We start from the raw sequence: 17,679 nt of genomic DNA, 5'->3' as shown, positions 1-17,679 counted from the left end.
TTCAGCATTTCAACTGCACTGTTTAGCCCTATGCAAGCATACCCATGTCCACGACAGAAGCTTGAAATGAAACTTAGTTGTCAGTGTTGAGGAATAGCGCTCATGTTCTTCGGTCTTACTCTTTTCACACTATTCTGATTTCAAATGAGGACTGCTGCAGATGGAAAAATGCATGGGTTAAGGCTATTCAAGGCTCAAAAGTATTCTGGTTCATCTTCAGAATAAAGTTCGTTTGGGCTGTGTGCCAAAATAGCCATTTAACTGATGGTTGAGGTAGCAACACTTCTTTGTGTGGTGGTTTTGTGCATCCCCATTGTCCTGTGGAATGCACTCTGGACTCACTGGGCATTTCGTATTCCGAGCACAAATTTTGCTCCAGTTGGGCCGTAAGAATGGGGACCTACTTGAGTCCTTTTTCGGCTTCCATTCATTCAGGTTTATTGTGCACATATTGAACATGCATACATACCAGTTTGTACTGGCGTAATGCTCGCACTTCTTTTCACGGAAAAGTGTTGCGAAGTTAGGGGGTGCAATAACTCTGTGGAGAAAATTTTTGAGCAAATGTTTTGTTGAACACTAAAAGCTAATTTAAATAGGTTTGAATCGGGATTCTTAGGCCAGGTAATGTAAATACAGTAGCCGACGGGTAATTCGGACTCCAATAATTCGGACTTGTAGGATATTTCGGACTTCAGTGAGACACCGTCAGTCACCCCATAGAAGCGCATACATATTCGCGACGGATATTTCGGACTTTAAAAGTCCGAAAGTAGCAAATAGTGCAAGACGACTCTCGGGGGAAAAAGCCAGCGGAATAGGATCCTCTGTAAATTCCCCCATCCCCAAGTGTCTCCACGGGCGGCGGCTCGGAGTGAAGCGTCGGAGTGAATCCATGGCAAACAGTGGTCACGTTTCATTTTCTGATTACGCTCGTTCGTAGACCACCGTGATGACGACAAGCGTTCCCTTATTGCCATTACCTCAAAGGCAGCGATGAGCAGAGAGCCAAGCTAGTCCATCCGAATGTGCAAAATCTGTTGTTTGCAGCAAGGATGCCCGCTCGCATCTGTGTCATGCCGCAAAAACGAGGCTTCGGCCAAAAAAGTTATCTCCATAGTAATTAGGTAAAACTTTTTGTTGGACTAGTTAGTTGGTCCATAACGATGTGAAAAAACTTCAGCGCAAATGAAATAGCCTGAAGGCGAAAGGGAGATTTTTCGCCTTCGGGCTATTTCATTTGCGCTGGTTTTTTCACATCCTCCATAGTAATGATGGCACCAAATTTGGTCCAAAAAAATTCAACTTTTGGACATTATAGAGTCCAAAATATCAGTTGTGAAAATATACACGTTTCTATAGGGTATGTGATGACAGTACCTGAATAAAGTCTGAAGTATTGTACAAGTCCAAATAATTGGCGAGAAATCGGTCAGCTATGCTCGATTTGATTTGCAGTCAGGTATTGCATTTATTTGAAGGTAGTCAATTTGTTATGCATTTTACTAATGTCTGCCTTCTGCTTTGTTTTTAAATTAAATACTCTACTCTTTACCTTTCAAAACAGATTATATTTTGGTTTTTATTATTTAACATGCTTACTGGAGAGCGATGCCATCAGGTGAAATTGCGTCAGCCCGTTAAGTACAGTATCACCCAGGAAATTTTACAAATGCACTCGGGGAAAACCTGGAGAACTCTTGGGATTTGGAAACATAAACTTCGTCGACAACCTGTATTTGCACTGTATGGACTTTATGTAACTGGTTTTGCACATGTTGTAGTGGGGCGATTTGTGAATATGTGAGGCCGCAAAACAGCCCAGGCTGTAATGCAGTAATTGAGACAGATGGAAGTAATGGTTTGGTTTCTGGAGTTTAACGCCCCAAAGCGGCTCGGGCTATGAGAGGCGGCGTAGAGGAGAATGCCTGCAATTTCTACCACCTGGTTCTTTAATGTGCACTAGCTGGCATCGCACAGCATACGAGTGCCTTGCTTTTCGCTTCCATCGTAAAGCAGCCGCAAAGGCCTGGATTCAATCGCGCATCCTATAAGAGCAGCCTGATGCTATAAGCAGTTTTTTTTTAACAGCAACATAAAGGTGAAATGTTAGGGAGACATAAAGTAGTATTTTCAAAAACACTGTTTTGCAGGAATAATATGATGAGGTTCAATGAAGATGATAGCAGCATTACTGCCATAAGCAGAGGGGTGCAAACAAAAAGATTATGAATTGCGTTTTCTCAGTGTTGTCATTGAGATTCGATGTAATGGTATGAAGGTAGGAATTAGTATAGTCATATCATCAGCATATAAGAAAGATTCAGAAGACTGAAGGCAATATGTGAAGTCTTCAATATAGATTAGAAATTGTAGGGGTCCTAGAATGGGAGTCTTCAGGCACCATATGTTTATTAAGTTGTTTTGCAGCTGCTGCTGTGTCTTTGTCAGAAGGGATAAGACCAAACAAATGGCTTTGATCGAAAGAGGATGATATGAGGATTCTGCATAAGAAAATTATAATGATAGGTCAATTAGTTCATTAATTATAGCCAGAAAAGTAAAAGTAAAACCAGACATCGAGGTGGGATGTCAGTGCATGTTAAAGAACCCCAGGTGGCAGTCCTCCACTACGGCGTCCCTAAGTTGCTTTGGGACCTCATCAACCAACCAATCTAGACATCCAGTGGATGTGATGACACGCCAACTGGAAGTGGATGTGGTTAATTATTGGTTGTCAGGAAAGGAAAAGGCGCATTATCTGTCGCACTTTCTGTAGACACCTGAACCATGCCATAAGGGAAGGGAGGAAGGTGGGAGTGAAAGCGGAAAAAGGGAAGGGGGTGCCATAGTGCAGGGCTGCAGCCGATGCTCAACCACCAGCGGTCGGGACAGGCAAATAAAATTTCCACTGTGTGGCACCAGCCCTGGCCTTGCTAGCAAAGGCTATACAAGGGACACACAGTGTGCAGCAGCAGCGCTCAGGCTTTTGCATTTCTGCAGTGCTCTCGTAATTTTATTTCAGTGTTACATAAAATTCCTGATATGCTAATAGTTTTCACAATGCATAAATAACTACGGAGGAGCTCTAGTGCAGGGCCATTTTTACCAAATGCAGAAAGCTTTAGGAGGAGGAGACTGGTGGTGCATTAAAGGCAAATTTGCACCACACTTGATTCCAAAGGGCAGACTGTTTTCACCTACACCTGGTAGTTTTAAATATATTAAGGAAAGCTAGTCTTGTGTTTGGAGGAAGCATGATTTGTAAACGTCGGGCCTTGTGGAAATTTCTGCCTTCAAGTGACCCAGAATCAGTGTACTGTAGTAAGGCCTAAATTAACATTCTAGGATGATTAGAACGAACAGTACGGCTTGTCAAACTTGCCAAGGAAAAAACTATTTTGATAATTTTAGTAAACATGCAGTGTTTAAAAATTAGTGTTATTGCAGAGCTTATGAGTTTATTTAAAAATCCCAGAGATAGCTGATATGCTGTGCCCAAAATGTAATAAATTGTAGAGAAATGTTTTTTCCATACTTTTTAATCGCCAAGGTTAACGGCAACTTGTTCAAGTGAGTTCCGACTGGTTTCTAGTGGTGTGGGTGAAATAATTGCCCCTGCAACTCAGAAGCAAGTTTATTTCAAGAAGGTTTGTGATTCCACATGCCACACTTGATACCATTTTGCAACCGCCGCTGCTGCCATGCCATGCAGTTTTTCGAGTGCTTGTTTTGGTGCTCGCATGAAACCGGCTTAGGTATCAGTTTCTCATCTGTACCATGATGCAGGTTACGCAAGAATCGCTGATTGTAGATAACGAGACGCGATGCTGCATCACTACTGCCTCTTGGCTCTACCTTTGTTTCTTTTTAGGCCATTACGACGCTCGAATTTAATTTTTTTTTTCCGTTTTGTGCAGTCGTTGGATGACAGAGCAGTGCTAAGCTGGCTAGGTCTAACTGCATGGCCTTTTTAAATGGCACCAGCCTGCAACCAGAAGTGATCAGTTTGGTCTCCTGCTTTCAGAGCTCAGTAGCAGTATGTGTCATGTGCAATTTTAAGGCGAAAGCCTTTAATGGCTCACTCTGTCGTGGACAAAATGTGTCCCGCTTTTACGGCGGCTCTGACTGGCCGAGACGAGATGATGTCATGGAGGTCTCCAGCAATCAAAGAGCACCACCACAGTATGCGCGAATGCGTGCCTTATATGGGCCATATGTCGATCAATGAGCAATTGCCAATTAATGACTAATAATAATAATAATTAAGGACTAAATAACATAATTATTAATGACTAATTAATAAACAAACTAATTACTCATTAGTGCTAGTTGCGCAGCAGAATGCGGCACTCAAGCTTTCGTCTTTCACTACTTTAGTCGCTAAAGTCCATCGTAATTTTTTTGTCCCTTTGTTTGCCACTTTGGGCGTTTGCTCATGGATGCCAATTGAGATATGGGAGTAGCTTGAATCAGTCTTTCAGCAAAACCAGAATGATGGCAGTGGAGCGTACAGTCGCACCTCATTTTAACAAAGTAGTACGGGGCGCGAAAATTTGCTTGTTATATCAGACATTTGTTATAAAGTGCGCGCCCAAATTCTTCTAAATACATTTGCTAATAAAACTAAACAAAATGTGCACTAATATGGAGAACACGAAGGTGCGAAAATGCACAATTTTCAAGATTTTGAACTGGGTATAAGCATGAAATCTCGGTAACAAAATTGAATATTAATTTGGGATGTTGCCTCTGTGCAAAATTTGCTCAACGGAGCCAAAGGACTCGGGGGGAGAGTGTAGTGCGCGCGCACAGGTCAGTCGCAGTGCCAGAGGTGCGGCAGGGGCTCACGCCAATGATGAGGCAAAGGGGATGGCATGCCAATCACATGCCTGTCAGCCGTTGCATTGCAGGACTCGAGCGACGGCAGCGGCAACGACGCTCGAGTCTGGCCATGACCGTTCATGACCTCCGAGATCGCCGCGCATGGAGGTGTGATCTCTGAGGCCGTGGGCCGTTGGCGCCAGTTTTTGCCGCTGCCGCTAGATGACGCGGCACGCAAATTCACGGACGATCTAAACACACTTCGTTGGCGCCGCTTGAGTCCGGCCATGGCACCATGGCATTCATGACCTCCAAGAGAGAATTAAAAAATGATTGCATGCATTGCGAATGATATCTATGGACTTCGGGAACAGACGGGGTTGGTGGAGCAGAAAGAGTGTGCCGAATGCATTAGCTATGTCTTTAAGAATTGTCATTGTATTGTCCTTGTAAACTATTTGCATTATAGAAGTATAAGAGTTGTGTTGTTAAGAAGCAAATTAATTGATTTCCAGCGTTTGGAGCTGTCACTTCCGGTACATAGTATTTCGCTCTCATAATAGCTTCTCTTGGCATTGTTTAGCAAAATTTTGAGTGTTCTGGTATGTCTTATTTTTAGGCATATGTTGACTTTTTTGTAGGCTTTGAAGCACAACCCATCAGATAACCAAAGGTTATCAGATGCACTGCATATTTTTATGGCATTGTACATGTTGGGTGCAGGAGGCTATGCAGCTAGAAATGGTTGAAGAAAACGCTGCAGTTGACTTCTGCGATCGTTCGAAGATATTGTGATCAATATATCGATTTAGAGAAACGTGTTATTAAAATACAATGCTAAAGGAAAATGATCAGTAATGCTTGTTTAAAGAATAAAGCATCTGGGCATGAAAGAAGGTTACATATAGTTTGATCTACAATACCAGAATTATTAACAGTACATGTAGGCTGAGCAATTAATAATTCAAAGCCATAGCCCTTAAAGCAGTTAGTATAAGCAGCGACTTGAGAGTGGTTGGCGTGTAGAAAATTTATGCTAACGTCGGCCAGTATTATGTGATTTAATAATAATGCTAAGAACTTTATCGATTGCTTTGGAAAAGTGAGCAGTGATCTTGGAGACCGATAAATATGCAGACTCCCGAATCTTGATGCTTTTGTGCGATTGTACCGCTAAAACAGAAATCTCCCGGAAACGCTCCCACGTTTGGCCAAACCCTTTTTCTAGTCTGACCACATAGCTCCAAGGCTATCTACCGCTTGACACCGATTGATATCGTGATCAGTGAAATGTCTAAAAAGCATAGTCAGCCAAGCGCAGTAGTTAAAACTGCCAGAACTACTTTCATTTTGCTGTTCGAGACTGAAGCGCTGCCACCGCTTGGGGCGGTTCAGGCGTGGCGCTAAGGTCTGGTTTTGTCTAAAGTTTCAGTAGTTTAATTTCTGCCTATAATGTTTCTACACTAACACCGGTTTTTGCTTAGGCAACTTCCATGTTTACTTGTGTTCTTTGTTACCTTTGACTGCTCAGTTGCATGGTCTAGTGCAGTTTTCAAAAGGCGTGCGTTGTGTGTTGTTTAGTGCCGCGTTAATGTAGTCTTCAGCCATGACGCTAAGCAAAGAGCGCAAAAAATATCTTCACGTCTTCCTAAGGCAGTATACTGCTGAGCTTGGATGTATTGTGCCGTCTCTGAAAGGCAAGCATCAAGCGTTTTGTACAGTTTGCAATTGTGACATCAGCATCTCGCACGGCGGCAGAACGGACTTGGCTACGCACATTTCGTGAAAGAAGCACTCAAGCAACCTTCAGTGCCAAGACAAGCAACAGCGTCTCCAAGATTTCTTTGGTGCGCAAGACGACAGTGATGTCATCCGAGCGGAGTGCTTCTTGTTGGAGCATAACGTCCCACTGAGCGCCTCTGAGCACGTGGGACCTCTCTTGCGCAAAATTTTTTCAGTCTGACGTTGCGAAGCGCTACGCATGTTCTAGAACGAAGGCGACAGCTATTGTTGGTGAAATGACGCGTCACGCACAAGAGAGCACGGTGGGTGCCATGAAAAAGAGTGTGTTTTCAGTTGCCGTTGATGGCTGCAACGACAGCCAGAGTGCAGCTGTACCCGATCGTGGTTACATATTTTGTTGAAGAATTGGGCATAATCGATAGCAAACTTCTTGCGCTGAGCACCTTAGAGAACCTGTCAACTGGGCGTAATATCGCCAAATTGCTGATAGATACTCTGAATTCCTTGGACATACCATTATCTAACTGCATAGCTTTTCGCTCTGACATCGCCAATGTCATGCTGGGAAAGAAAAATGGCGTAGCGGTAGCGCTGACTGAAGCCCATGAAAACATTATTATAATTGGCTGTCCGTACCATTTAAACAACATTGCACCAGAAAAAGCGGCATGTTGTCTCCCAGCGAAGGTGGACGAAGTCCTCGTAGATATTTTTTTTTATTTAGAAAAAAGTGTGAAAGAAAAGCTGCCCTTAAGCATTTCCAAGAAATGCATAACGTTGAGTACCGAAAAATTTTGAAGCACGTGCCAACCTGATGGCTGTCGCTTGGGAAATGCCTGGAAAGGTTAATGAATCAATGGGGACCTCTGTTAAGTTCTTTCCTTCATGAGGTGAAAAAAGAAGCCGCAAGTGCGCAATTTCTGTCATACTACCAAATTCCAGACTCTAGTATTGTCTGCACAAAGTACAGAACTGGAACACATGCCGTGCAAATTGAAGAGAAAGAAGACAGCAGGTGCTGCACCAGTGCCAGTGAAAAAGGCTAAGGCCACTGATATGGTGGACCAGAGTAGGCCACCATGCATAATACGTGAAGAGAGGCTGTTTCAGTTTTTGAGCTCGGACCTCAACAAAGTGTGCCGTCTTTTTTTTTAATTACACCATTCCTGTCTTTGAGACATTGAACTGTTGGCTGCAGTCTCAAGCTCCTCAAATACACGCATTGCAATTTTTACGCTTTGGGCTTCTTGAAGACCTTCTTTCAAGGTTTGTGCAGCTACGCCTTCTAAATGAACACAAGGACCTACTTACAGTTGATTACCATGACAAAGATGGACAGAAGGATGATGAAGACATTGTGGTGGGACTGGAAGCCAAATGCATTGTTCAGAAGCTCAAGCCAAGTGAGCAAGAACAATTTTATGAAGCTGTTCGGAAGTACATGATCACTGCCTGTGATTATATTCACCTCAAATTTTCTTTGGCTGACAATGCAGTAATTAATTCTAGAGTCGCAGATCTGAAATCAATCAACACTATGTCCTTTCAGAAAGTGCTTTTCTTTGTGGAGCGGTTTCCGGTCTTACTGCCACTTAAGCAGCAAGAGTCGAAAGGCCAAGCTTTGAATTCTTTGGAAATGGAATTTTGTCAAACTTCAGGCGTTTGACATTCCCCAAGATATGCTGCAAGAGGTACGTGCTGACAGGCAGTGGAGCGCCATCTTCCAGCAACAAATTCAGCCTTATCTCAGCAGTAATGCTTGGAATCCTCTGTATACCACACAGCAATGCTGAATGTGAGAGGCAGTTCAGTATTGTAAAAAAAAAATCGCACCTAGTTCAGATCATCCATGTCCGACACAACCCTCGGTCACATTCTTTTGACTAAATGCCGCAGGGGTGAACACTTTTACTCTCGGCAGTACTCAAAGGAATTTCTGGAAAGGGCAGCATCTGCCATATCGAAGATTCCCCAACAGTTATGTGGCATATCAGTGGTTTTCAAACAAAAACCACCCAATTCCCGCTCTTTTGAACCAAAAAAATCAACTCATTCAATATAAATGCCCAGTAACTCCTTCATCCCCCCCCCCCCCCCCCCCCCCCCCCCCCCCCCCCCCCCCCCCCCCCCCCCCTTTCCTTCCTTGGTCCAAATAATCTCCCTAATGCCTTTTCTATGAACCTGGCAGGTATGAATATGGCACTTCTATTATTGATGTTAAATTCTGATTTATCGACCTCTATCCAAACAGATTCGCAGTCAGGCACTGTAAAATGAATGTCATTTCTTCATATATATGGGATTTCTGTTAGAAAAAAAAAATGCCAAACCACCATAGTATGATGAAGCGCGATGTGAATACTGAGCGGAATATGGAGAAAAAGCTTAGATTTCTGTCGCAACCACTGAGCCAACTCTCAGACACAGATACGATGGAAATGCACTGACGATAAGAGCATTTGAAATTCGATGTGATGTTTGCGGATGCTGCGTGAGTGGAAATGAATAGCAAAAGGGTGAGATTGTGAAAAAACAAAAACAAAAGTGAGGTCGCTCTGGTTGGAAAAAATTAGCTTGTGGTTAAGCATGGAGTTAGTTAAAGCAATTTACATGGCTATGCTTAGGTTCGGCTTGAAAGTAACGACATGGCTTTTGCACATAGTAGTTTACTCTATGGTTTCAGCTTATTTATGCCATAGAGGAATCTCATCACATATGAGCACCCCTTGCCTCTCGTTGTTGACCATTCTCATACAGATGTAGAAGACTTGTAGTGGTGTGACATTGTCTCTACGTCAAACTCCGGAGCACACTGCAGTCGCAGCATTCGAAAGAACCTTCTGTCCTAGCAACTCACTGTTTTCGTTAGCCTCTGTCTTCTTTTTTTTCTCTTTCTTGCTTCTTTTAGGGCAAAAGCTGTTGTGGACAAAGTGTGTCCCGCTTTTGCGGCGTTCTGATTGGCCGAAGCGAGATGCGTCCCTGCCATCTGCAATGCCGCACTTGAACACGCGCCAAGGAATGCCACGCGACAGAAGCGATGGTGTACCGTCCAAACGCCCACTTGCCGAAGGAAGTGTGATAGATACTGCGCCTTTCCTTTCCTGTAAACCAATTGCATGTAGCACTGCAACGAATGCCGACAAGAGGCTAACGATGGGAGGTAAATTATAGAATAGGAAGGGTAGGCTTTCGCCATTCTCCTCTTAAGAGGCATCTAAGAGACCCACTAATTTTTTTTTCTTCTTTTTCTTCTTTCTTTGCTCTCTGGACAGGCACAATGAAATGGCGAGACTGGCCACTGTAGTTCTCGCTACAAAGGTGTAAAACACTGATAAGTGAAAAGCAATAGCTTATTCAAATACCTCTGTATCAAATTCTTTGTGGATTCAAATGGCATGGCTGTCATTAAATTTCCTGGCTTTGATCATGCAGTCGGCGGTGCAGAGAAACTACCATTACTCTTAATTTTTTTTTTTTTTCATTCCGGTGCCTGCACAAACAGGCGCTTGTTTTCTTGTGTTTCGGGTGGTCATTGATGAAGATTGCAATTGACTGATTAGACTCGAAGAGCAGTTTTTAGCATGTCTTTCCAGCTGCCTTGATGAATTCAGTCTTCTTTGCTCGTGAGTGGAATTGAGCAATCAGGTTCCTATAGTAGTCCTTTGTGGATATCCGGTGGACCATCTTTGGTGGTAACAGGGCATCCAGTCTTTGTGTTTTTAGGATGGCCGTGTAATCTTTGCCCATGGTGCATGAAATTGCCTTGAATTCAACATTGCTTTTATGCGAGCAATATTCCATGCAAGTGTTTTGTTATGTGGTCAAGTTTTTGTGGATAGCCTTCAACTTAGCATTTTCGGCTTGCATGTTTCCAAAGGCTTGTTCAGGAAAGTTAGACTAGAAGACATATCCTCTTTTTTTCAAATTAGCCGATGAAGCCTCACACACATTTGAGACAGCCTTGTTGGCCATCACTTCCAGTTGGCCCTGAATCCGCCTGGCTAGTTAGGCATGGTAAATACGGCAGCAGTTGCGAAAGACAGTCATCCACACTGGCACCTGTTCGTTGTCCCCTTACCTCTCTCTTTTGTTAATTATTTGTGCCAGGGTCCCAATTTCTTGAACAACCATAAAGAAATGGTGGAGAGAGCTTAGTGGGCTTGCTGCAACCACAAAGTCCAGTGGGTGCTCTAGCTGCACTATAGCCCATTGATCTCTTCTCCTGCTGCAGGTGAGCCGCAATGCGCAGGATGTGCGCACACACCTCGAGAGCAGAGTGCGGGAGCTGGAGGAGATCAAGTTGACACGGGACGACTATGACCTCCTCAAGAAGGTATCTGGGCATATCATGATCAACCCCCTTTTCAGAGGTTGCAGGAATGAATGCTCATTAAGACATCCCTTCATTTCCTTGTCTTCGCTGCAAAGCAGGTTAGCAACTTAACCTTTAGTGGAAAATGTAATTCATTGCATAAGAAAATTAAATTCTGCAGGATACTTAGCAGTGTTGGAATCTACTGATGCGTGGGCAGCAGCGGCTTGGAATGCAAAAATGGAAAAAGTAAATGTTCTGCATAAATATGTCACGAAATTCATACAAAGAAAACAGAGAAAAATGGCAGGCTTCGTGGTGCAATGAAATAAACAACTGCGCCTTGTTAATATAGCACGTTGGACAGGTCTCTCACGTGCCTCTCCAGTCGTGCTGGCCACGCCCTACAGCTTATGTCTGTTCTGAAAAATGAAGCAGAATAAGGTTCTGCGAAACAATGTCTCCAGCAAGGGAATCTCAGCAGATGATGAGGACCGCGAAAACCCTGAATATGAGAACACTTCCTTGTTTGACGCAAACAGGTGCAGCGCATGATGGCTCATGCGCTGCTGCCCCGTGTCCAAGCTGGAAGCGACCTACTAGTTTTAGAACAACCGGAGGACCACATGCAGCTGCTCTTTTTACTGTGCGCGAAATTATCAGATTAAGAACGTCAAAAGGGAACAACCGTGCAACCCTGAAATTTAGTGCAGATCTATACTTTGGGGATATTTCCTCGCTCACATTATACATAGACGAAGACTTTCTTGCACCTTGTATTAAATGCGGATTTGCTGATGAAGGATGATAGATACTTTCTCGGGCTAGATATTAGATTGCAGCATCTTCAAGGAAAAATAGCGCAGAAAAAGACGAGACACTTGAAGGAACACACCACGAGCGCTTACTAACAACAAAGGCGTTTATTCACTCATCAGAATAAATACGGAGGAAAAAACAAGACAAAAAAATAAGGAACAAAATCAGGTGATTAGCAATGACAATCTAGAAAATTAGTTTTTTTCTCACTCAGCGCAAGGGATAAGAAACTTCTTTTCTAGATTGTCATGGCTAATTTTCTGATTTTTTTTTTCCTTCCTCCATATTTATTCTGATGAGTGAATAAACGCCTTTGTTAGTAAGTGCTTGTGGTGTGTTCCTTCTAGTGTCTAGTCCTTTCCTGCTGTTATGCCCGAGCAATCGGCTATAAATGTCCCCGAGAGTCCGCGCATTTGGAGAGCGCCGCTGGAGAGCCGGATGTGGTTTTTCGAGAATGCGGCAGCGGACCAAGGCGTCCCGGGGACCTGATTCAACACCGGGGACATCAGGACAAAGGAGCACGGATCCTTATCTTCCCGACATGGAGAGGCGCGTCTTGTACAAGCTAATTGAAGTCAAGTGCTTTTGTCGGCAACCGAAATGGACGTCCTTTGATCTCCGGCACCCCTCTTCTGAACAATGGACTACAGTGGCGGGGCGAACTAGGAGCCGCGGCACACCGTCGTGTTGTGACCCAGCAGCGGGAGATGGCTTTCTTAGCCGTTCTTAAGGAAGCGACTGCTGACTCAAAGATGCTGCTTGTGTCAACACGTGATCATTAAGGCAAACTGGCTTGGGCCAGGGTGTAGTTCTCTCAGGCTCCAGTTTGGCGGCGGGGAGATGGGTGCCCTATCACCTGGCTGGCACCATTGCAGCAAGACTACGTTTTGTGACTGGAAACTTCTGGACAATGGACCAGGTCAGCGGGGCAAAATGGAGCAGCTGCACTCGTCGTATTGTGACTTCACTGCGGAAGCTTGCTTCCTTAATTGCTCTCAGGGAGGCTGCGGTGAATTCAAAGGAGCTGATGCACGCACCGCTCGAAGGCCTTTAAGACGTATTGGCTTGTACAAGGCTTTGTGCTGCTGAGGATGTGTGCTTCATCTCCTGGCCGGCGCCATTGAAGAGGCCTGGAGCCAGATGGTACATCGCTGCATCATAGAGAGCAATGGGGACGGCCTGGCTTTTCTGCAGCGGTCTACAGTATTCCCTGTTCAAGTGCGAGGAGGAGTGTGTATGTGTGCGTGTTTGTGCATGAGGTGCTGGTAGAACAGCTAGGCGGAGCCAAAAGAAGCGGCGCAGCGCCTATTGGACGTTTGGGAAGCTGCGGGTTCCACAGTGGGACTGAAAAGTGATTTAAGCAGTCTATGAGGACTGCTTCAGTGTGACTCGGCTGTGCTCTTAGTTAAGAGCTACCTCGCTCCCTTTCACGTGCTTGCACGTTTGCATTGTAAATATGTAAAATAAATCTTCAGTTTGCTCTCCTAACAACTCCTGCCGTCTTCTGCCTTCCTCAACGCCTTGCGGTGAAGCCCTATAGGCCCCGATCTTCCAATCATATCACTGCACTATTTTTCCTTCAATATGAACCAGTACCAACATGCCCAACTATTCTCTGCTCTACTTCAGTTGATTGCAGCCTTGTCTGTTGATGGAGTTGCTTAATGCAGAGATGCCAGAGGGTTGTGATAAAGGGTGAAGTCTGTTAGCTAATCAGTCTAATGGATGGTGACAGTATGAAAGTGGCTTAATGTAGGCTCTTTACAGGAACTGGCCGAGGTGAAGGCCCAGTTGGCAGACGCTCGTGCAGCCCAGCAGGAGGAAGTGGCCAACCACAGCCCCCCACATTCCACCAAGGTGGACACATCATCACCCGCCACCAATGGCCCCTCGGCAATGGCACCTTCCCCAACACCTGCAGCAGAGAAGGAGGACAAGGTGATTAGATCATCCACCATGTTCCTTGTCTGTGGAATACAATACGCCCATCTCTAGAAGTAAAGGAGGGCCTCTGAACAGGGCAAGTCGGGTGCTTTGTATGTGGTTGTGACCACTGCATTGTTGCCCTGGTACTTTTGCTCTCATTTCGCATGATTTCATTCTAACGCCTGACTGGTCAGACATTCCAGGTTATGTTGCTTTTGTTACTTCATTAAGTGCTTGCCTGTGTGTACTGCTGTCATAGTGACAGAAATCATTCAGGCTAAGAATCGAGAGCATGGCCCAGCAGGCAAGTCATGAAGGGTTGTCTGTGCACCTCTATCACACATGCAGGATGGAATGTGATGTGGGACCTTAATGGGCTCCTACAAGTCTTCTTTTGCCATCTGGTCACATTTCTGCCCTAGGTTTAGATTATGCTGCACCTGTCTGAACAGGTGGCTTGCCTGTCAAATGGGTTCCAACTAGAGCACTGCATGGGCCGTAATTATTGGCCCGTCTGCCTTTCCTGTTATACACAGATGCCCGGCCTGCACCCGAGGAAATTCTGGCCTACCTGACCCAGCCCGAAAAAAAAAAAAATTCTTGAGCTAAGCACGCTTCACTACTGTAGATGTTCTTGCTACTTCAAATTTCCCTGATAAAAGGCCCTCGTTTTTATTACAGTGCCATTCGTTCTAGTACAGTGGCTTACATTCCATGGATACAAATTTCTCGAAAGTAATGCTACCTTATGTTTTCCTTACGATACTGTATATTATTTTTGGCATCAAAGTCCTAACGAGCGTGTAAGCACATTCTGATTCAGAATAGGCTCACCGCTGAAGATTACGCTATCGCGTGAGCCTAGAAGCCTACGATAGCCGTGCTCATCGCTGCATTGAAAAGGGGTGAGGGAAGGAAGTTCTCGCTCTGAAGGAAGTTCTCGCTCTTAATAATTAGCCTTCTCAAAAACTAAGTAATTAAAAACGTCAGAAAAGCATGCTGAAACCAGGTGCATCCAATATTGTACAGTAAAAGCTCGTTAATTCGGACTTCTAGGGACCGTAAGATATGTTCGAATTAACCGAATGTCCGAATTATCGAGAGAACAAAAAAAAAAAAAACGCGATTTTATCTCAACATACCTTTATTACTTAAAGTAATCACGGTTGCTTGTCTGCTTTCCCGCTGAAACCCGCGCGGATGCTATTTTCCTCAGTCCTTCCAGGTGCTCAGCAGCGCGCATGCCATCTGCAGTGCCCCAGCAAAATTCCTCTAACACAACGAGGGCCTCTGCTGCTTCCTTCACAGTGCGAGGGGGCCGAGGCTGCTCCTCTCATTGCCCCTCTTCCTCCTCCGAATCTTTGCCGTGCAGTACGTCCCGGACAATTTCTTCCTCAGTTAGAGAGCCGGCTGTAGCAACGCCGTCATCAATGCTGATGTAATCGGCGAGTGTCACCGCATCTGGCAGCACACCTCCGAAATCCGGGCAGTCATCTGCATTGTCGTCTGGCGACACTTCTGCCACTGTGTCATTGCAGGGCTCAGGCAAAACGAAGCCACTGTGTCGAAAACAGTTAGCGATGACGTGCGCAGGCGTGTTCTTCCAAACGTAGGCAAGAATGTTGACCGCGCTCAGAAGATCCACGTCGTACTGCTTACCGACTTCATTGCACAGTAGCATGCATTCCAGCACGCGCCTGCGGTATTTAGTCTTCACATACTGAATTACAGTCAAACCTCGTTATAACGAAGTCTCATTTTGCACGGAAATTCGTTCGTTATATCCGATATTCGTTGTAAAAGTACACACAAATTCCTACAAAAAAAAAATTCTGTTCATAAACCCAAGTAAAGACTACCCTAAAATGGAAAGCACAGAGCTGAAAAAAAGCATTTTTTTTTTTCTTTAAAGCGTGATATAAGCACGCGAAACCTTACCTTTCATTTTGCACTGCTAAGCAAAAATGAGCACACAAATCGGGATTTAGGCCACGCAGAACTGATTTATTTAAAAAACGACGTAATCTTCATTTGGCGACACTTCATACTATTCGATAGAATAAATTTCTCAACGAAATCGGCACTGTGCAGTGCTTTCCCAATGTCAGCTGATTTGGCCACAGGTAGGTTCTCAAGGTACCTTCTCAATTTCCTTGCCATATTGGCGGCCTCGGTGCTGCTGAGAGCTCGCTCTTCGCCTTCTTCACTCTCATCGCTGCTCATAGCATCATCTGTAGGAAGCAGCTGATCGACAATTTCTTGGTCGGTCAATTCGGGCGCCACAGCCAAGTTGTCATCGGCAGCAATAAAGTCCTCGAACGTAACATTCGGAACCGCCAGTTGACGCCATGTCGTCTCGTCGAAATTGTCCGCTTCACCTTCAGAATCGAGGGCGTCGTTGGGCTCAGTCTCGCTGGTGGATGGGGCTAGGCCAGCATCAACAAAGCAATTTCTTATTGTCGACTGTGCCACTTCGTTCCATGCACCGTACAGCATGTCCAGCGTAGTTTTGAGGTTTATGGCCATTGATATGCCCCTGTCTATGTCAAATACGAGCTGCGTAACCAATCGCTTTCGGTAGCAGCATTTTAGTGAGCGAATGATGCCCCTGTCTAATGGCTGCAGCACTGAGGTCGAGTTTGGCGGCAAAAAAACTAGGCGGACCGCCTCAAGTGGTACAGACACCTTATGGGCAGAGCAGTTGTCCAATATAAGGAGCACTTTCCTGCGCTGCTCTGCCATGTCTTAGTCGAAGGCCTTCAGCCATGCTTCAAAGAGTGACGATGTCATCCACGCCTTTTTGTTCGAGCGATAGTCCGCTTGGACATTCCGGGCGTTGCGCAGGCACCTGGGGCGAGCAGATTTACCAATAACAGTTAGCCGCCTTTTATCTGACCCATCCATGTTGACACAAACAACAACAGTGACGCGGTCTTTGCTTTTCTTGCCTCCTCGGCACAGTTCGTTGTTCGCAACGAGTGACCTTTCTGGGAGCAGCTTAAAAAAAAGCGCAGTCTCGTCCACGTTGTAGACATCACGCATCTCGTAGCCATCCAGTTGCATGCGGAAGCTTTCTGCCCACTTCTCGGCAGTTCTCTACATCGACGGCTGCTTCTTCACCCGACAAGGTGTGCCAAACAATCTGGTGGCGGTCTTTAAATCGCTGCAGCCAGCCACTGCTTGCATAGAAGTAATTGTGGCCTAAGACGCAAGCGAGACTTCTTGCCATATTTGAAGCACGGCACCAGACACGGGCAGGTTGCGCGCTGTAACGTCCTTGAACCACGCGAACAAGGCATCTTCAACATCCTGGTGGTGACAATACCTGACGCGCTTCCTGTCGTTCTTCACGGCGCCTGCAGAGTGCACGTTTTCTATCTTCTGCCTTGCGCTCAGTATGGTTGACAGAGTGCTAGGCGCAGCGCCGAAGTCTGTGGCAATCTCTTTCTTCTTGCGCCCGCTGTCGACCGCCCTGAATATTTTTCTTTGTTTCAAGAGAAACTGCTTTGCGTTTCGGCGCCGCCATGCTGCAAGACGGCACGACCTCGAGGAAAGTGAGCACACGCGCAGGTCGGCAAAAAGTAGAGGCAGGTGCACGCGAGCGGTGGTTCGATCACGTGCCGGTCACATGCCAGGCAGCCGTTGATGCTAGATTCATTCGCGGTCCCTAGATGCCGTGGCGTGCGAAAGCGCGGGTGATTCAAACACATTTTAGGTGGAGGCAATTGATAAAACCGAAATTTAGCGTTTTGATTTTTTTTTTTTTTTTGCTTCTTTGCAGATTTTGAGTCGTGTGAATACGAAATATGCTTCGTTATAACCGATTTAGTGTCAAATTTTCAGTTTTTCATTTCGTTATACAGATAGAACTCCCATAGAAATAAAGCACAGCCAACCAAACTTTGCTTTTACTTCGTTATATCCGATAATTCGCTGTATCCGTGTTCGTTATAACGAGGTTCGACTGTATACCTTGGTCCATCGGTTGGAGGACCGATATAGTGTTGGGCGGCAAAAAAACAACTTCAATGTTGTTCAGTCCGGTGGCACTGTTA

At 45.2% G+C, this 17,679-nt stretch overlaps 1 protein-coding gene across 9 annotated transcripts in view; it reads left to right on the top strand.

Annotated features, from left to right (window-relative positions):
* LOC146177921 (uncharacterized) overlaps positions 1-17,679 on the top strand; it is a 228,246-nt gene that overhangs the window by 183,965 nt on the left and 26,602 nt on the right. For 8 of the 9 annotated variants that reach the window (XM_084580654.1, XM_084580660.1, XM_084580658.1 and 5 more), the window contains 2 exons: positions 10,799-10,900; positions 13,466-13,636. In XM_084580654.1, the coding sequence (XP_084436780.1) occupies positions 10,799-10,900; positions 13,466-13,636 (273 nt within the window). Of the gene's footprint in view, positions 1-10,798; positions 10,901-13,465; positions 13,657-17,679 lie in introns of all 9 variants that reach the window. The other variant, XM_084580661.1, reaches the window with a different exon arrangement.

This window comes from Amblyomma maculatum, chromosome 10, assembly GCF_055883805.1.
Source record: "Amblyomma maculatum isolate TAMU_Amacu chromosome 10, ASM5588380v1, whole genome shotgun sequence".
Lineage (NCBI taxonomy): Eukaryota > Metazoa > Arthropoda > Arachnida > Ixodida > Ixodidae > Amblyomma > Amblyomma maculatum.
The sequence above is the reverse complement of the archived record's forward strand: the minus strand, read 5'-3'. Positions and strand labels throughout refer to the sequence as shown.